The sequence below is a fragment of the Vulpes lagopus genome, chromosome 23, assembly GCF_018345385.1.
Source record: "Vulpes lagopus strain Blue_001 chromosome 23, ASM1834538v1, whole genome shotgun sequence".
Lineage (NCBI taxonomy): Eukaryota > Metazoa > Chordata > Mammalia > Carnivora > Canidae > Vulpes > Vulpes lagopus.
In genome coordinates this window covers 19,463,293-19,477,631 of record NC_054846.1, presented here as the reverse complement: position 1 = coordinate 19,477,631, position 14,339 = coordinate 19,463,293, and the positions used below count along the sequence as shown (strand labels likewise).

Below are 14,339 nucleotides of genomic sequence, written 5' to 3'. Positions count from 1 at the left end.
TACAAAAGACTCCACAGATTATTTTGCTTTACAAAATTCTGTGTAAGAACCATTTCTAAGCGATTTACACATGCAGCCCAAAGAGAAGCTACTCTCAGGTTTAAGAGGAGGAGATTTGTCTTCACTCGCTTTAGGAACACTCTTGGGCACAAGGTGGAAATACTGGTTCAGTGTGAAGCAACTGGGGCAATCAAATGGATAGTTTCTCTTAAAGTGCTTTATGTTTGATCAATTTGTGCATCACCCACATGTGTGACCATCAATTATGCAACCATCGTTAGGAACATACTATAAAAAATAATCGGAGTATTGTACATGACACTAATGGCTATATGCATTGTTTCTGTTTATATTGATGGGATTAAAAGTGCAATAATTTTCTATCACAGATGGCCAATTACTAGGGAAACTAATGATGATTGTAGCCTCGAAAGCTGCCACTGATCGGTCTCCCCTACCGTGGCTCTCTCTCCTACATGAACTTTTGAACCATGTAGTCGGAACCGTGGAGGTTAGCAGTTAATTTTTTCCTCTAAGTTTCTCCTGAGTTCTTGGTTCTTGTTTACCCAAAGAAGCCTTAAGTTTCTTCAAGGCAATAATTATGCCTCCTTCTCTTTTGTCTTTCCTACGTTACCTAAAATATCCATGTTCAAGAAATAATAATTGAGTGCTGGTAGTCTGTCTTAAAAGAAACTGTGTCTCCTAAGAGGCATTCTTTGAAAGCATAACTTACAAAGGAACATTCAAGGGGACGCAGAACCTGGCTGAAAGTGCCTTGTGTTCTTTACTAGTTGCACAGCCTCCAATGAATTACAAACCTTCTTTGAATCGAAGTTTTCTCATATAAAGTGAGGACAATATGTCTAAAGGGAATAATGGTATTTTGTATGAAGTACAAATTATAGATACTTGATAAAAATTATTCTATCTCTCCCCTTATTTCCCCCTCTCCTCCCTGAAAAATACAGTTTCTTATATGGTGTGAAATTCGAGCCTTTTGAATTTAAGAACCATTGAAATGGAAAGTAACAGAAGAGACAGTCACATCAATGGAACATATATAGTTAGCTCAGAAACAGAGCCTAGTGTGCATGCATGTGAGTATACATCCATGTTTGTGCGTGTGCATGTGTGTATATATATATATATGTGTGCAATTATCATAATGCCTTATAAATATCTGCTTGAAGATAGACTGGAGGGGCGCCTGGGTGGCTCAGTTGTTTAAGCGTCTGCCTTTAGCTCACGTCATGATCTCAGGGTCCTGGGATGAAGCCCCACATCAGGTTCCCTGCCCCTAACCCCCACTCATGCTCTCTGTCTCTGAAATAAATAAACAAATAAAATCTTTAAAAAGAGAGAGAGAGAGGCCAGATTCCTAAGAAGTCAAGTCATACAAAATCAATTGATAGGATACTTACTTAAGGGGTGCTTACACGCTACCTAATGGTTAAGAATGTAGGAAAATGTTCATCAGATATCCTAAGGGTATTGATGTGATCATCCCCTCATATGAAGGTTGTCTGATCTATGACTCTGAAGACATGACTTTCAGCAGTGGTCAAAGTTTGGACTCTGCATGTTTCCAGAGGCCTCAATGTTCAATGACTTTATGGCTAGGGTAGAAGCAAGGCCTTGATCTATTGTATTTTAATGGCACAAGCTCAAAGTATCACTAACCTTCTCCTGCTAAACATACTTATTTAAATACATTGGTAGTCTACAGACTCCTGGAATTTGAGACCATGAACGTGATCTCTAATATACAGTTTCTATAGATCACAGCTGCTTTGAATTGGCTTTGTTCTGTGGCATGAACACAGTTATCCCCACCCTTTGTCTTAATTTTCAGAGGAAGTAAGAAAGAAGTTTACATTGTTTACTTTCATTCCCCAGAGTAAGCAAGATGTAGTTGGGAAGATGATGTTGGGCAGCAGCTGAGGAGGCTTCAGGGGAACAGGATTTCACAGAAGCAAGAGCTCTATACTGCCTGCTGGACTCTCCCACTATGGTTCACGTGGACTTCAAACCTGAACTGGCTGACCTCAGGGCCTAAGTGCTGACCTCAGCACTCTCCTCTTCATCTTAATTACCACACTACACTGTTCCAGCTTTAAAATCTCTCTTCAGTATTCTCTATTACTTCCTGCTGAACAAGGCCTAGAATAATAGCTGGTAAACAACCACATCAAAGAAAGGAAAGACATGGCAAATTCTTAAGTGATTGTTAGACATAACAGAATCAGAGCCATGCATGTGAAAAAATCTGAAGTAAGCAGGAGATCCTTTGAGAAATATCAGAAGTTTCCATCTAACCTTCTCTTTTTCCTCAAATTAAGTTTCGTTTCAGGGACATGTGGGTGGCTCAGTTGGACCTGCCTTCAGCTCAGGTCATAATCCCATGGTCCTGTGATAGAGCCCTGCATCATCCCAGGCAGAGGGCAAGGGAGAAACAGACCTTTACCCTCTGCCTCTCCTCCCTGCTTGTGTTCTCTCTCTCTCTCTCTCAAATAAAATCTTTAAAAAAAGAAAAGAAAAAGTTTCCTTTCAGTACAAAATTCTTTATAACCTCACTCCCTCTCTACTAAATGAAATATTTTCTATTTTAGTAATCTCCTTTGAAATATTTTGATACTTGTGATACTTATAATTTCTGGCTTAGATTTTAATTATCTATGTATATATTCTATTTTCTCTATTAAATAAATTCTTTGAGAGAAGGATCAATGTGAGATTGATCTTTGTAATATTCACAGTGCACAGTAGGCAAACACTGAATAAAAGAATGGATGTTTTGCTTAATATTATTGAAAAAAAAACTATAAATTCTTTTTCATAGCAAACACAAGGTAAGATTTTATGCATCAGGATGAGACCCCAACCTTCTATCTATCTATTTATTTATTTATGAAAGAGAGAGAGAGAGAGAAAAGAGAGAGAGAGAGAGAGGCAGAGACACAGGCAGAGGGAGAAGCAGGCTCCATGCAGGGAGCCCAACGCGGGACTCCATCCCCGGTCTCCAGGATCACATCCTGGGCTGAAGCTGAGCCACCCGGGCTGCCCTAACCATCCATTTATCTTCTGAACCACTCTAATCATTCACTATTCACTCACCTTCCTATTCCCCTCCTTCTAACAAATATTTATTGAATATTTGGCATTGAAGATGAGGTAATGAATAAGGCATGCCTGGTTCCTGGCCTAGTAGAACTTCAAATCTAGTGGATGCTAACCACTTGTAACATTGTTTGGTAAGGAAAACTAATATGGGATTCTAAGTAATGAACATATAAGTGCAGTTTTTAAAACTGGACAAGGGTTAATTTATCCTTATGATAGAACTCCATGGACTGGTGCATATCCACTGATTACATAAAGACAATAATTTCTGCCCCTGCCAATATCAGCAGTATATTATCAAGAAAACTGAGGTAGTATATCTAAAATCACTTCGAATCTTAGGAGCAAATGGTGGTAATTCAAAAAAAGCTTTGCTGCTCTTACTGTCAGCCATGGTGAACACTGGATTTATTTACATGTAAGATTATAAGATTATAGACTATAAATGATTGTGGAATCTTACAGGTTTAAATTTTAAGACTCAGCTCATTATTTAGGTCTCGGCTCGCTGGACTATTGCTGCATCCCAGATAAGCATTTCTGCAGAATCATGACATTCTTCCTGGAATTATTTTCTGTTTTCCTTTCTAAAGTGTCAAATGTAAATAATCAGCACTTGTGTGATTCTTTATAGCTTACAGCATGCTTTCACATAAATTAACTCATTTCATCTTATCATAATCCTCATTTTACAGAGGAAAAAACTGAAGCTGAGAAGGATTAAGGAAAATCCACTGTTACACAACATTTTGGCTGCAAATTGAACCAAAATGTTATGCCTTCTCACCATCCATGCTACCTTTATACACACAGACTGTGAGGGAAAATGAAGCCAATCCCGTCAAAGTGGCTTCATAATATAGGAATGTGTGCCTGAAGTTAGAGCATGTAACAAAAAGTAGTCCTAACACAACTCTTCGGATAGATGCATTCACTCATCCATCCATCTGAGATGTCATACAGTAAGAAATATATACATCCTGGCACAGAGCTTCCAACACCTGTAACTTCCTGAGTCATAGGGGTGATAGGAAAATCTTTTACTACAATATTTGCATTTTGCCCGCAGTTCCTGGCACAGAGGGTTCAGAGCCTTCTATTGGTGAATGCATCCACATGCAGGGGGTTAGTACACCCCAAGCTGCTTGGGGACATATGATCCTGCACTTGGGACCTTTCTAGACTTTGCCCTATGTACCTCTGCATCTGGCTTTTCATTTGTATTCTTTATGATATCATTTATAATAATCTGGTAATAGCAAGTAAATGTTTCCCTGGGTTCTGTGAGCCATAATAGCAAATTATCAAACTGGGGAGGGGGTCATGGGATCCCCTGAGTTGAAGCCAAGTCAGAGAGAAGTGTGGGTACCCTGGAAATCCACTACTTACAGTTGGTGCTTGAAGTGGGAGGCAGTCTTGTGGGATTGAGCCATTTCCCTGTGTGGTCTATGCTAACTCTGTGCAGTGTTAAAACTGTAGGACACCCATTTGGCATCTGCAGAAAAGTGGAGAATTGCTTGGTGTGGAAACATCATACATTTAGTGTCAGAAGTGCTCTGAGTACAGAAACATTTTCCTTTACAAATCATCCATTCAAAAAATGTTTTTGAGTGGCTTCCATGGATAGGCACTATTTTGGGGCTTTGGGCTTACAGCAGTGATCAAAGCAGACAAAGTATCTGCTCTTCTGTGAGGCTTATGTTCTAGTTGGGAAGACAGATAATAAACAGACTAACAAATGGTTAAGATGCCATGTGATAGTAAATGCTAAAAGGAACAACTGAGCATGGTAAGTGGGGAGAGATTGGTGGATAGAGGGTATGTTGTTCTACACAAAATAGTTGGGAAAGGATTCTCTCCTAAAATGACATTTTATTGGAGACCAGAGATGAAAGTGAAGGAGAGAGCCATGTGGATATCTGAGAGGGAAATCCAGGCTGAGCTAGTGCCAAGTGCAAAGACTCAGGATGGTTCTTGGCGCTGCTAGAGTATCTCACTCTTTGCCCAATCCATTCACTCTCCCACAGAACTATTTCATATCTTTGCCTCATCAAATCTTCTATACCTCCTTGCCTTTTTTGGTCCTCCACCCTTAACTTCACTTGTCATTTCACTGGGAAAATATAAACAATATTAAGAGAACTTACACAAGCTCCTATAGTTACATGAACCAATTTACTTGCATCTTTGCCCTGATACCATGCTTCCCTCCTATTACTATGGATGAACTATCTGTGCTTAGGAGACCATGCTCTCCCTTTGTGATCTAAAGCTCACCCTCTTTCTCCCATTCAAGGACAAGGGTCCAAAACTCCTCCCTTCTTTTTTTCTGTATGAATTGTTTCTTCTCTAACAATTAATCCATCAATACAAATACCCTAATAGTTTTCCCCACTTAAAAATAAATCCTATGTTAACTTTGTTGTTGTCCCATTTCTGCATCTTTTATACCAGAATGCCTCCAAAGAATTAATGATTATCACTGTCTTTAACTCTGTTTCATTCATTCTGGAACTTTAATCAGGTATTTACCTCCACAACTCTGCTGAAATAGCTTATTGTTAGGTCCCCAGTGATTTCCATTTGTTGAAATGAGTGGTCGATTCTCAGACTTCATTTTATCTGAACTATTACCACCATTTGAAGTAGTTGACCATTTCCTCTTTTGAAACACATCCTCTGCTAGCTTCTAGGACCCCAAAATCTCTTGGTGTTCTTACTAAGCAAACTGGATATCCTTGGTAGTCTTTGTGGAGTTCTTAATATTAGGATGCCCCAGAACACAGTCCACTAATATCTTTCCTTCTCTATTGTCTCTTGCTAGTCTCATTCTAATTTCTAATCCATTTCTAAGCTGACCTCTCCCAAATGTGTATCTCTTATCCAGACCTCTTCCCCTCCTATTGTCAACTGCTTACTTTTCTACTTGGATGTCTCAAAGGCATCTTCATCCAAGTATGTGCAATACTGAGCTCTTTATGAGTTCCTTTAGCCTGCTCAACCCTATGGTCTTCTCTATCTTAGTAAATGGTAACTCTATCCTTCCAGTTACACAGACTTAGTCATCCTTGTCTCTTCTGTTCCCTCATAACCTTAATTCAATATTGCAGTTCTTTCAAGTTCTACTTCCCACCAGATTTACTCAACCACCTTGGTCCAAGCTAAACCATCTCTTGCTATGATATTGCACTAGCTTTCTAATTGGTCTTCCTGGCTCCATCATTATCTCCAAAAAGCTATTCTCAACCCAGCATCCAGAATCATCCTTTGGAAAGGTATGCCAGAACATGCCATTCTCTTATCAAAACTCTTTTAATGATTTCCTGTCTCTCTCAAATTCAAGTTCAAATTCCTTAAAAGAGGACTTCAAGATCTTATATCATTTGGCCCCTGCTATGACTGTGACTTCAACTCTATTTACTCTCTTCCTTGCTCACTGCATTCTAGCCACACTGGCCTGCTCACTATTCCTTGTGGACACCATACACACTCTCAGGACTTTTCCACTTGCTATTCCTTCCACCTGGAATACTCTACCATCAGAAGGCATCAGAAGTCTCTCTTATCTCCTCTAGATCTTTGTTCAAACATCATTTTCTCAGTGAGTCCCACCCCTGACTGCTCTATTTAAAAGAGCCATTTTAACTCCTCTAACCCATTCTGGCATTTCTTATTCCCCTTCTTCATTTTATTTTTCTCTTTAGTATGTATCACTCATCTTATACATTATGTTTTTACTTATTTGTTGGCTGTTTCTTACTACTAGTATAACCTCCACAACAGCAAAGATGTACCTTTTTGCTCATTGCTATATCCTTGGCACCCAGCAAAGTGCCTGGCATATAGGAAGAACTCAATACTTATTACTGAATGAATGATGAATAAGTTTAAATAACTTTTTTGAGTAATTTTGCCATAAAACAGAGGACAGACATGGAGGTGGGATAAGGTGAGATTTAATTTTTAAGATATGTAATATTACAGAATACATCAATGTTAATAGAAATGATTCAGCAGAGACAGAAAATTTGATAATATAGGAGAAAGAGGGAAATCTGTGTGAATCATATTGTTAAGTTGGCAATAAGAGATAACGCAACAGGAGGGACTGGCCTTACATGAGGGCAAAGAAACAGGAGAAAAGGCAAAGAATATAAATGCAGGTAAGTGAGATCTTATAAAATTTCTGATTGCTTCTAATTTCCTCATTGGCTAATTTCCCTTCTGTATCAGATGAGATGAAAAAGGAGAAGAGGAATCAGAAATTTGAGAAGCAAGAAGAAAGTATGAAATGGTTCTCTAGAGAGTAGAATGAGGATTAATTAGGGGATGGTAGTAGGATCACTAGGTGCACAGTTAATTGTCATGAATTTCAAATGAGACCAGTCAGCATGGTAGTGTGTGTTCCAGCCATGTTCAGGTACACAGGCAGGAAGGTACAGAGTTGGATTTAAGCAGGGCTGGCACTTTGCTATGCAAATATGAAGCAGCAAAAGATGAATAAAGTTGTTGATGGTGTATGCGATACAATAATTATAATGATGCACCACAAGATCTTGACTAGGTAAGATGGGACGTGAGGGTAGAGTAGGTTAGAGGCTTTGTTAAGGTGGTAAGGAAAATAAACTGGCCATTCTAGCAAGTTTGAAGAATAGGTCACAAAGATAGGAGCTGTTGGTAACAGAAGACATATGAAAAGGAGTATGAAAGGATGCTGTTATCAGTAGTAATAAAGTCAAGTGTCTGTCTATAAGGGTGACTGGCTGAGATGAAGTGGAAGGCATTCTTACTGGAGAAGAGTCAAGAAGGCTCTTGACTCTTTGGCTCTTTAAAGGCCAGGGTATTAGGAAGATAAATTATGTGAATACTGAAAAATATAAAGAATTAATCGAAGTATATGATTAAAAAAGAAGACAATGGGGAGGTGCTAACATTTTTTGGACTCAGAGAGTGACCTAGAGTTCTACTGATAATTCCAGCAAGAAGGGGTAGCAGGTGATATGATATACACATATTGGCATAACTTTTAAAGGAATGAGAATATTTTATAGGGAAGGCACAGGAAATGATCTGGAATTGGTAATGAGGTGCAAGGAAGACAGCTTGCCCCACTTCAAGGCTCAGTGATATGAAAGACACCTGCGGCAGAAACTTGACTCAGAGGACAGGTTTCAGTTGGAGCAAGATGGTGAAGGGGGACATTCTGAGGAGAGGTCAAGAATACAGAGACCTGAGAATTCCATCAGTAAACATGGCCTTTACTAGCTACTGCATCTGAACATTTAGAAATTTCCATTTTCAAGATATGATTTTAAAGGAACAATTCAATTTTCCAGGGTTGTATGTTTCCTCATCTTCTTTAACAAATACCACAAACTGGGTGGCTTAAAAAACAAATTGATTGTTTCTCAGTTCTGGAAGCTCTAAGTCTGAAATCAAGTAAGGCTGTGCTCCCTCTGAAGTTTATAGGGGAGAATCCCTCCTTCTCTCTTCCAGCTGTGATACCTGCCATCACTCTACTCCCTGTCTCATCATGACTTGCCATTTCTCCCTCTGTGACTGACTCCTCTTCTTGTTAGGACACTAGGATTGGATTAAGCACCCAACCTGCACTAGTAGAACTTCATCTTAAATAATTATAACAGCAATGATCCTATTTTTAAATAAGGTCACATTCCGATGTAGTAGGGGTTAGAATTTCAACCTATTTTTTTTTTTTTTTGGAGGACACAAATCAACCCATAACGGGGGTGCTGATAAGAAAACATTACATCTTTTACAGAATGTGTTCCAATTTAAGTCGCTCAGATATTTGTCCTACTCAGTAAATGAAGCCCAGTAATTCAAGTGTTTAAGCAACGACCTTCATTTGTAGAATGCATGACAACCCTAATAGACAAAAAGTGTTCTATACTGTGCATGTGATTTAAGGTTATGTAACACAAACTTGTCTGTTGATGTCGTGTGATGACGTTATTGAACCTCTTGAGACAGCTTAGCTCAGAGGAGAAGCATTAAATTTTGAAGTTGAGGGTCTTGGGGTCTCTTTCACTCTTGTAGCTCTATTATTTATTTATTTATTTATTTATTTATTTATTTATTTATTTATTTATTTAAATTTTATTTATATTCGATTTTCCAACATATAGTATAACACCCCAGTGCTCATCATATCACGTGCCCTCCTTAATGCCCATCACCCAGTTACCCCATCCCCCCACCCACCTCCCCTTCTGCAACCCCTTTGTTTCCCGGAGTTAGGAGTCTCTAATGGTTTATCTTCCTCTCTAATGGTTCCCCACTCAGTTTCCTTCCTTTCCCTTAGAGTCCCCTTTCACTATTTCTAATATTCCACAAATGAATGAAACCATATGATAATTATCGTTCTCCAAATGACTTATTTCACTCAGCATAATACCCTCCAGTTCCATCCACATCAATGTAAATGGTAGGTATTCATCCTTTCTGATTATTTTAAAATGTTGAACCAACTAAAGCTACCAGCCTACGGGTCTAAGAATAGGGGAAAGCTTGCAACGGTGTGATGTCATAATGTTAACGAGCTGAGAACATATCTTGTTATGGCTGGAAATGGGCAGGAGAAGGAGAAAAGAACTCGTGTGGTTCTGCAGTCATGAGCTGAAACAGGGTCTGAGAGATTCCAGTCTCTGAGATACTCAAAAGTGCTATCCTAGGTTTCAGCCCCATAGCTGTGGCTGTGGCTTCTCCCTAGCTTGTCTGAAGAGTCACATGAGTACAAGACGTCACTCTTCTGCAGCAGAGAAAACCTGCACTACAGAGCCATTTGTTGTGTTTTCCACCCGTCTTCTGACCCACTGCAAGTGGGGACCTCAGAAGGGCCTACATCCTGTGCCTGTTGTGAGTGGCTATCCCTCAGAAATCATGATCCAGGGTCTCGGAGAGAACACGGAGGAGGGGGTGATCCCAGTTCCTCACATCTAGTGAGCAGTTAGGCGCATACGAAGACTTTTCTTCCCAATGAATGCAAATCAATATTCACTGTATTAATGCAACTCACTGCGAATTCTGAATTGGTAGCATCCACATTAATTAGGTTTGTTATGCTGAGCGAAGTGATCTGATGATTTGACTCTTCTTAACCTTGTCAGCATGGAGCCAGCATTTCAAGATGGGATGGAGAAGCGGAGGTTTATTACTTGAAGGTAATGTCTTTCATGAAAGATGCAGAATCCAACTGTTTAGGAGGGCATCTCTCCCTCTCCACTTCCTGCACAGCTTGTAAGAAATGAAGTCCCTCACACTATTACTCTAATTGAATTCCAACTTGGGTAATTACACTATAATTAAATAAATTTTCCCTATAGTTTTAATTCACTGAAAAATAGTGCTAGTCAAACAGCTACATTTCACTCCGAGAAATGATCCCCAACTCCATTTCAGTGATGAGTGGAATGATTTATATTTGGGAAATGTTGTGTATGAAAAATGCACAGTTCATAAAATATTTTAGGTATCATTCATGATTACATATGCTTTTCTCAGCATGAGATAACATTAATTTCTATTACAATCTTTCATCTAATTCCTCATATGCTCAGCACCAAAAGAAATAAGACAGTTAATTAGCAGTTCTTATTTTCAGAACAATTTTTGTTTAGTTAACCAGTAGCTGGTATTTTCTATTTCTGAAGCACATTTTATTATCCCTGGCAGACAACTGGATAGGTGTTATTGTTTCCCATTCTATAGATGGAAAAATTGAGGCAGCATTCCCCAGAATGAGGAAGCCAGTTACTACAAGCCTTGGAACTTAAGCTTTCCCGGGTCCCCTGGTCCAAGGCACTTGCTGTCAAACACTGGGTCACAAGCAATCACTTTAGTTTTACTAATGAGAAAAAAGCAAGCATATATCTGTGACCTATATCTCAGGTCATTAATTTGTAATAATTAATGATTTAACCAGGAGTCAGAGGCCTAATAATTGGGCTCTGATACCATCCTTGGATCATGAGACCATAGAGATCCTTTGTGTCGACATGTTATTATTCTGTACAGTTCAACTGGAAGAACAGTTCAAACTATGATGCAAATGGTAGCAAAAGGATTCAAATTTCAATTTTTATTCTAATGCCCTTTCTCAAAGGGTTGTAGATGGCTTTTAATAAAATATAGTAAAGACAACATCAAAATACTCACAAAAAGCAGCAGTAGCAGGGGTGTTATAATGATGCCCTGAAAGAAATAAAAGAGACGATGATCAATTTATCAGCCTAGAAAGCAGGACACTTTCTTTGCCATTCTAAACTCTGATGCATGGAAATGTTGATCCTTCTCACTTCTGTTTAATAAAATCAAGGAGATAAAGACAGAGGAGCCCCAGTCTTGGGTCTTTAGAAAGCCTTAGCCTCTCTATCACAATTATTGTGTTTAGTATCATTGAAAGTACAACCACCAATCTTCCTTAAACTCGTCTGCCCTTTTTAAAACATAAGTTGCCTTCCGTGTTGCATATGTATCACTCGGGTGAAGCTGGCAAGCCTTCTCACTCCAAGACTTTCAACTCTAACTTGGATAAAGTGCCCCCTTTCAAGAGAAGACAGGTGGCTCAGTCCCAGTTGGAGTCCTCTCCTGAGCAAAGACCACGTCAGTTGTGATGAATGAGATGTCGTGATTTTGTAATGTGAACCGATCTCCCCTAGGAAATGAGCTGGGATCTCAAAACTCATTTTACTTGATTAGACTCCATGTCTCCATGGTGGAAGGCAAGTCTTTCATCTAATTCAGCCACATAGGAGCACCTCAGTCCCTCTGCCTCCCCTAGGCAGAAAGGAGCAAAAGATTTGTTTTCTGCAATGACAGGAAACAGTTTGAGGCTGTTGTCAATGAGGCAGGATACAAGCTTTTAGGTTTTTTGAAGGGAAATCTTTAAAACTAGGTGTTTGAGTTGGGAGTTAACATGACAGGTTTCAGTTTTAGAGCAGCAGATGATTATTCGCCCCTCTTACTTCTTCCTTTATCTCTCAACACTTCATTATGATTTCTACAAGAGAAGCGTTTCATATTTTTATTAATGAATTCTACTTGGAACTTTAAAATCCCAAAGAATCTGTGTGTGTGTGTGTGTGTGTGTGTGTGTGTGTGTGTATTGCATGTGAGTGAGAGAGAAAGAGATAGAGACGATACTGTGCCCAGGATCTAGGAGTAGGACCCTTCATTACATTTGGGAAAAAGTCCTTTTGGTATTTATATGAAATCTTTTTGTCATTACAGTAACTAAATATTCTTTTGAATGTAGCGCAAGAGGGACTGGTTACCTCATATGAACATTGCCACTCTGATTTTCTTAGACATATACCACATACAAAGATTCACACATGAGCTTGCTTTATTGTTAAATAATAGAATAAATGCTTCTTTCTTGTGCAAACTTTTGCAGTTGGCAGTAACGAATACAACACTTTAAGTGTTGTATTTTTAATCTGTTTATTAAAATATGTGTTGTGGTTTATCAACTCCACTGGGGTCTATGAAGCAGGTTCTCATCAGCACATTTAGGAGAGTTAAATGTGCAAAATGCCAAAGTAATTTTTAAGAGCTACAGTCCCTCAATGACATGGAATATATTCATACTTTAGAAGGAATTCCAAACTTCACAAGGCCATGTGGAAATGAAAATATCTGGCTGTTTCAGTCTATGTGGGAGTCACCTGATTTCAAGTCAATTTGTTTAAACATTTATTGAATGTCCATTTATATGCCAGCCACTGTTCCATTAATTAGAAGAATTAGTGGAAACAGATCTGGCAGAAAGGAAAACAGGATAATTCAGTAAGAGGGAAGGGGATTCACAAAACTATACAAAGTTGAGCAGGGTGGGAAGAAAGTATGAAGTGGAGGCATTAGAGACCAAGGGCCTCGTGGTCAGAAGAGGGAGTTTGGGGTTGATCTTATCAACAATGGCAAACTCCTGAAGAATGTCAAGTAAAGGTACGATGAGGTGGTAAATAATTTAGTATATGGAGAAAAAATTGGTAAACTTAGCTTACAAGCTAACCAGTTTTACCTTTGTTATCTAATAATTCACCCACATCCAAATAAAAGAAAACAGAAACTTGTATTAATGTTAATTATGAAACATCAACAGCACTAATAGCACTTAATGAAAATAAGGTACAGTATCTGTGCTAGGATAAGAATTTTCAACCAGAGGGAGGTTGAGCACTGTCACCACTCAGAGGACATTTGTCTTATATTAGAGGAGGTGAAGCCACACTGGTGTCTTACAGTACAGGGGAACCCATGCTCTTCCTAGTGACCGTTAATTTTCCTTTGCCATAGTAGAATACTAACAGTAGTAGTAATAGTATCAGGACTATTAATGGTATTTTGCTTCAGCAATTTTACGCAGCACATTTTAAAAATTGGCCCTCCCCTACTGAAGGCAGTAGGTTACAGAATAGACCCATTTTATAGATGAGGAAATTGGCATTCAGAAAAGCCAAGCAAACTGCCCAAAGTCACATAGCAAATAAATGGCAAAGGCAAAACCTAGATTTGAGTCTGCTTTTGCCCAACTCCAAATCCAGAGCTGACTCCACTATGCCACTGATCCTGGATGGCAGGTTTCAACAACCAGTGTAGTTTCTACAGAGTTCTGCTTTGGACATATATGTAGGGATTAGTTACTGTATGATCTTGGTCTCAAGGTGATAACCAATTCGTTTTTTAAGATTTTTTAGTTATTCATGAAACACACAGAGAGAGAGAGGCAGAGACACAGGCAGAGCAGGTTCCCCAGGGAGCCCGATGCAGGACTTGATCCCAGGACCATGGGATCATGACCTGAGCCAAAGGCAGATGCTCAGCAACTGAGCTACCCAGGTGCCCCAGTGATAACCAATTCTTAGAGATGACTTTGCTTTGGAAGGCAGAGCACTATTATCTGCAGGTTTTCCTGCCTGAATTTTTCAAGTATATAGTTACCAACACACAATAGTTTCTTTGCAGTTCTTCAAAAGTCTTAATGATATTCATTCCTAAAATATTAAAAATTTCCTAGCAAATAGGATGAATTTTCTAATTCTGGATTCAAGATTCCTTTTTATTTTCTCAGAAATGTTTATTCAACTTCATTAACTAAGAATGAATTGTTATATAGTGCTAAAATCTGTTTTCCAATTGTATTAGGAAGTGAGTCAGTCACAATGTCATTAATCCTGACAAGAACACCACAAGCT

General features: G+C 38.9%; 1 protein-coding gene and 1 long non-coding RNA gene across 4 annotated transcripts in view; one reads left to right on the top strand and one right to left on the bottom strand.

Moving 5' to 3' along the window:
- SLC10A7 (solute carrier family 10 member 7) overlaps window positions 1–14,339 on the bottom strand; it is a 241,205-nt gene that overhangs the window by 57,137 nt on the left and 169,729 nt on the right. For both annotated transcript variants that reach the window (XM_041738490.1, XM_041738492.1), the window contains exon 6: window positions 11,299–11,334. In XM_041738490.1, the coding sequence (XP_041594424.1) occupies window positions 11,299–11,334 (36 nt within the window). The remainder of the gene's footprint in view (window positions 1–11,298; window positions 11,335–14,339) is intronic.
- Window positions 1–14,339, top strand: part of LOC121481254 — a 105,821-nt gene that overhangs the window by 24,019 nt on the left and 67,463 nt on the right. The window lies entirely within an intron of this gene.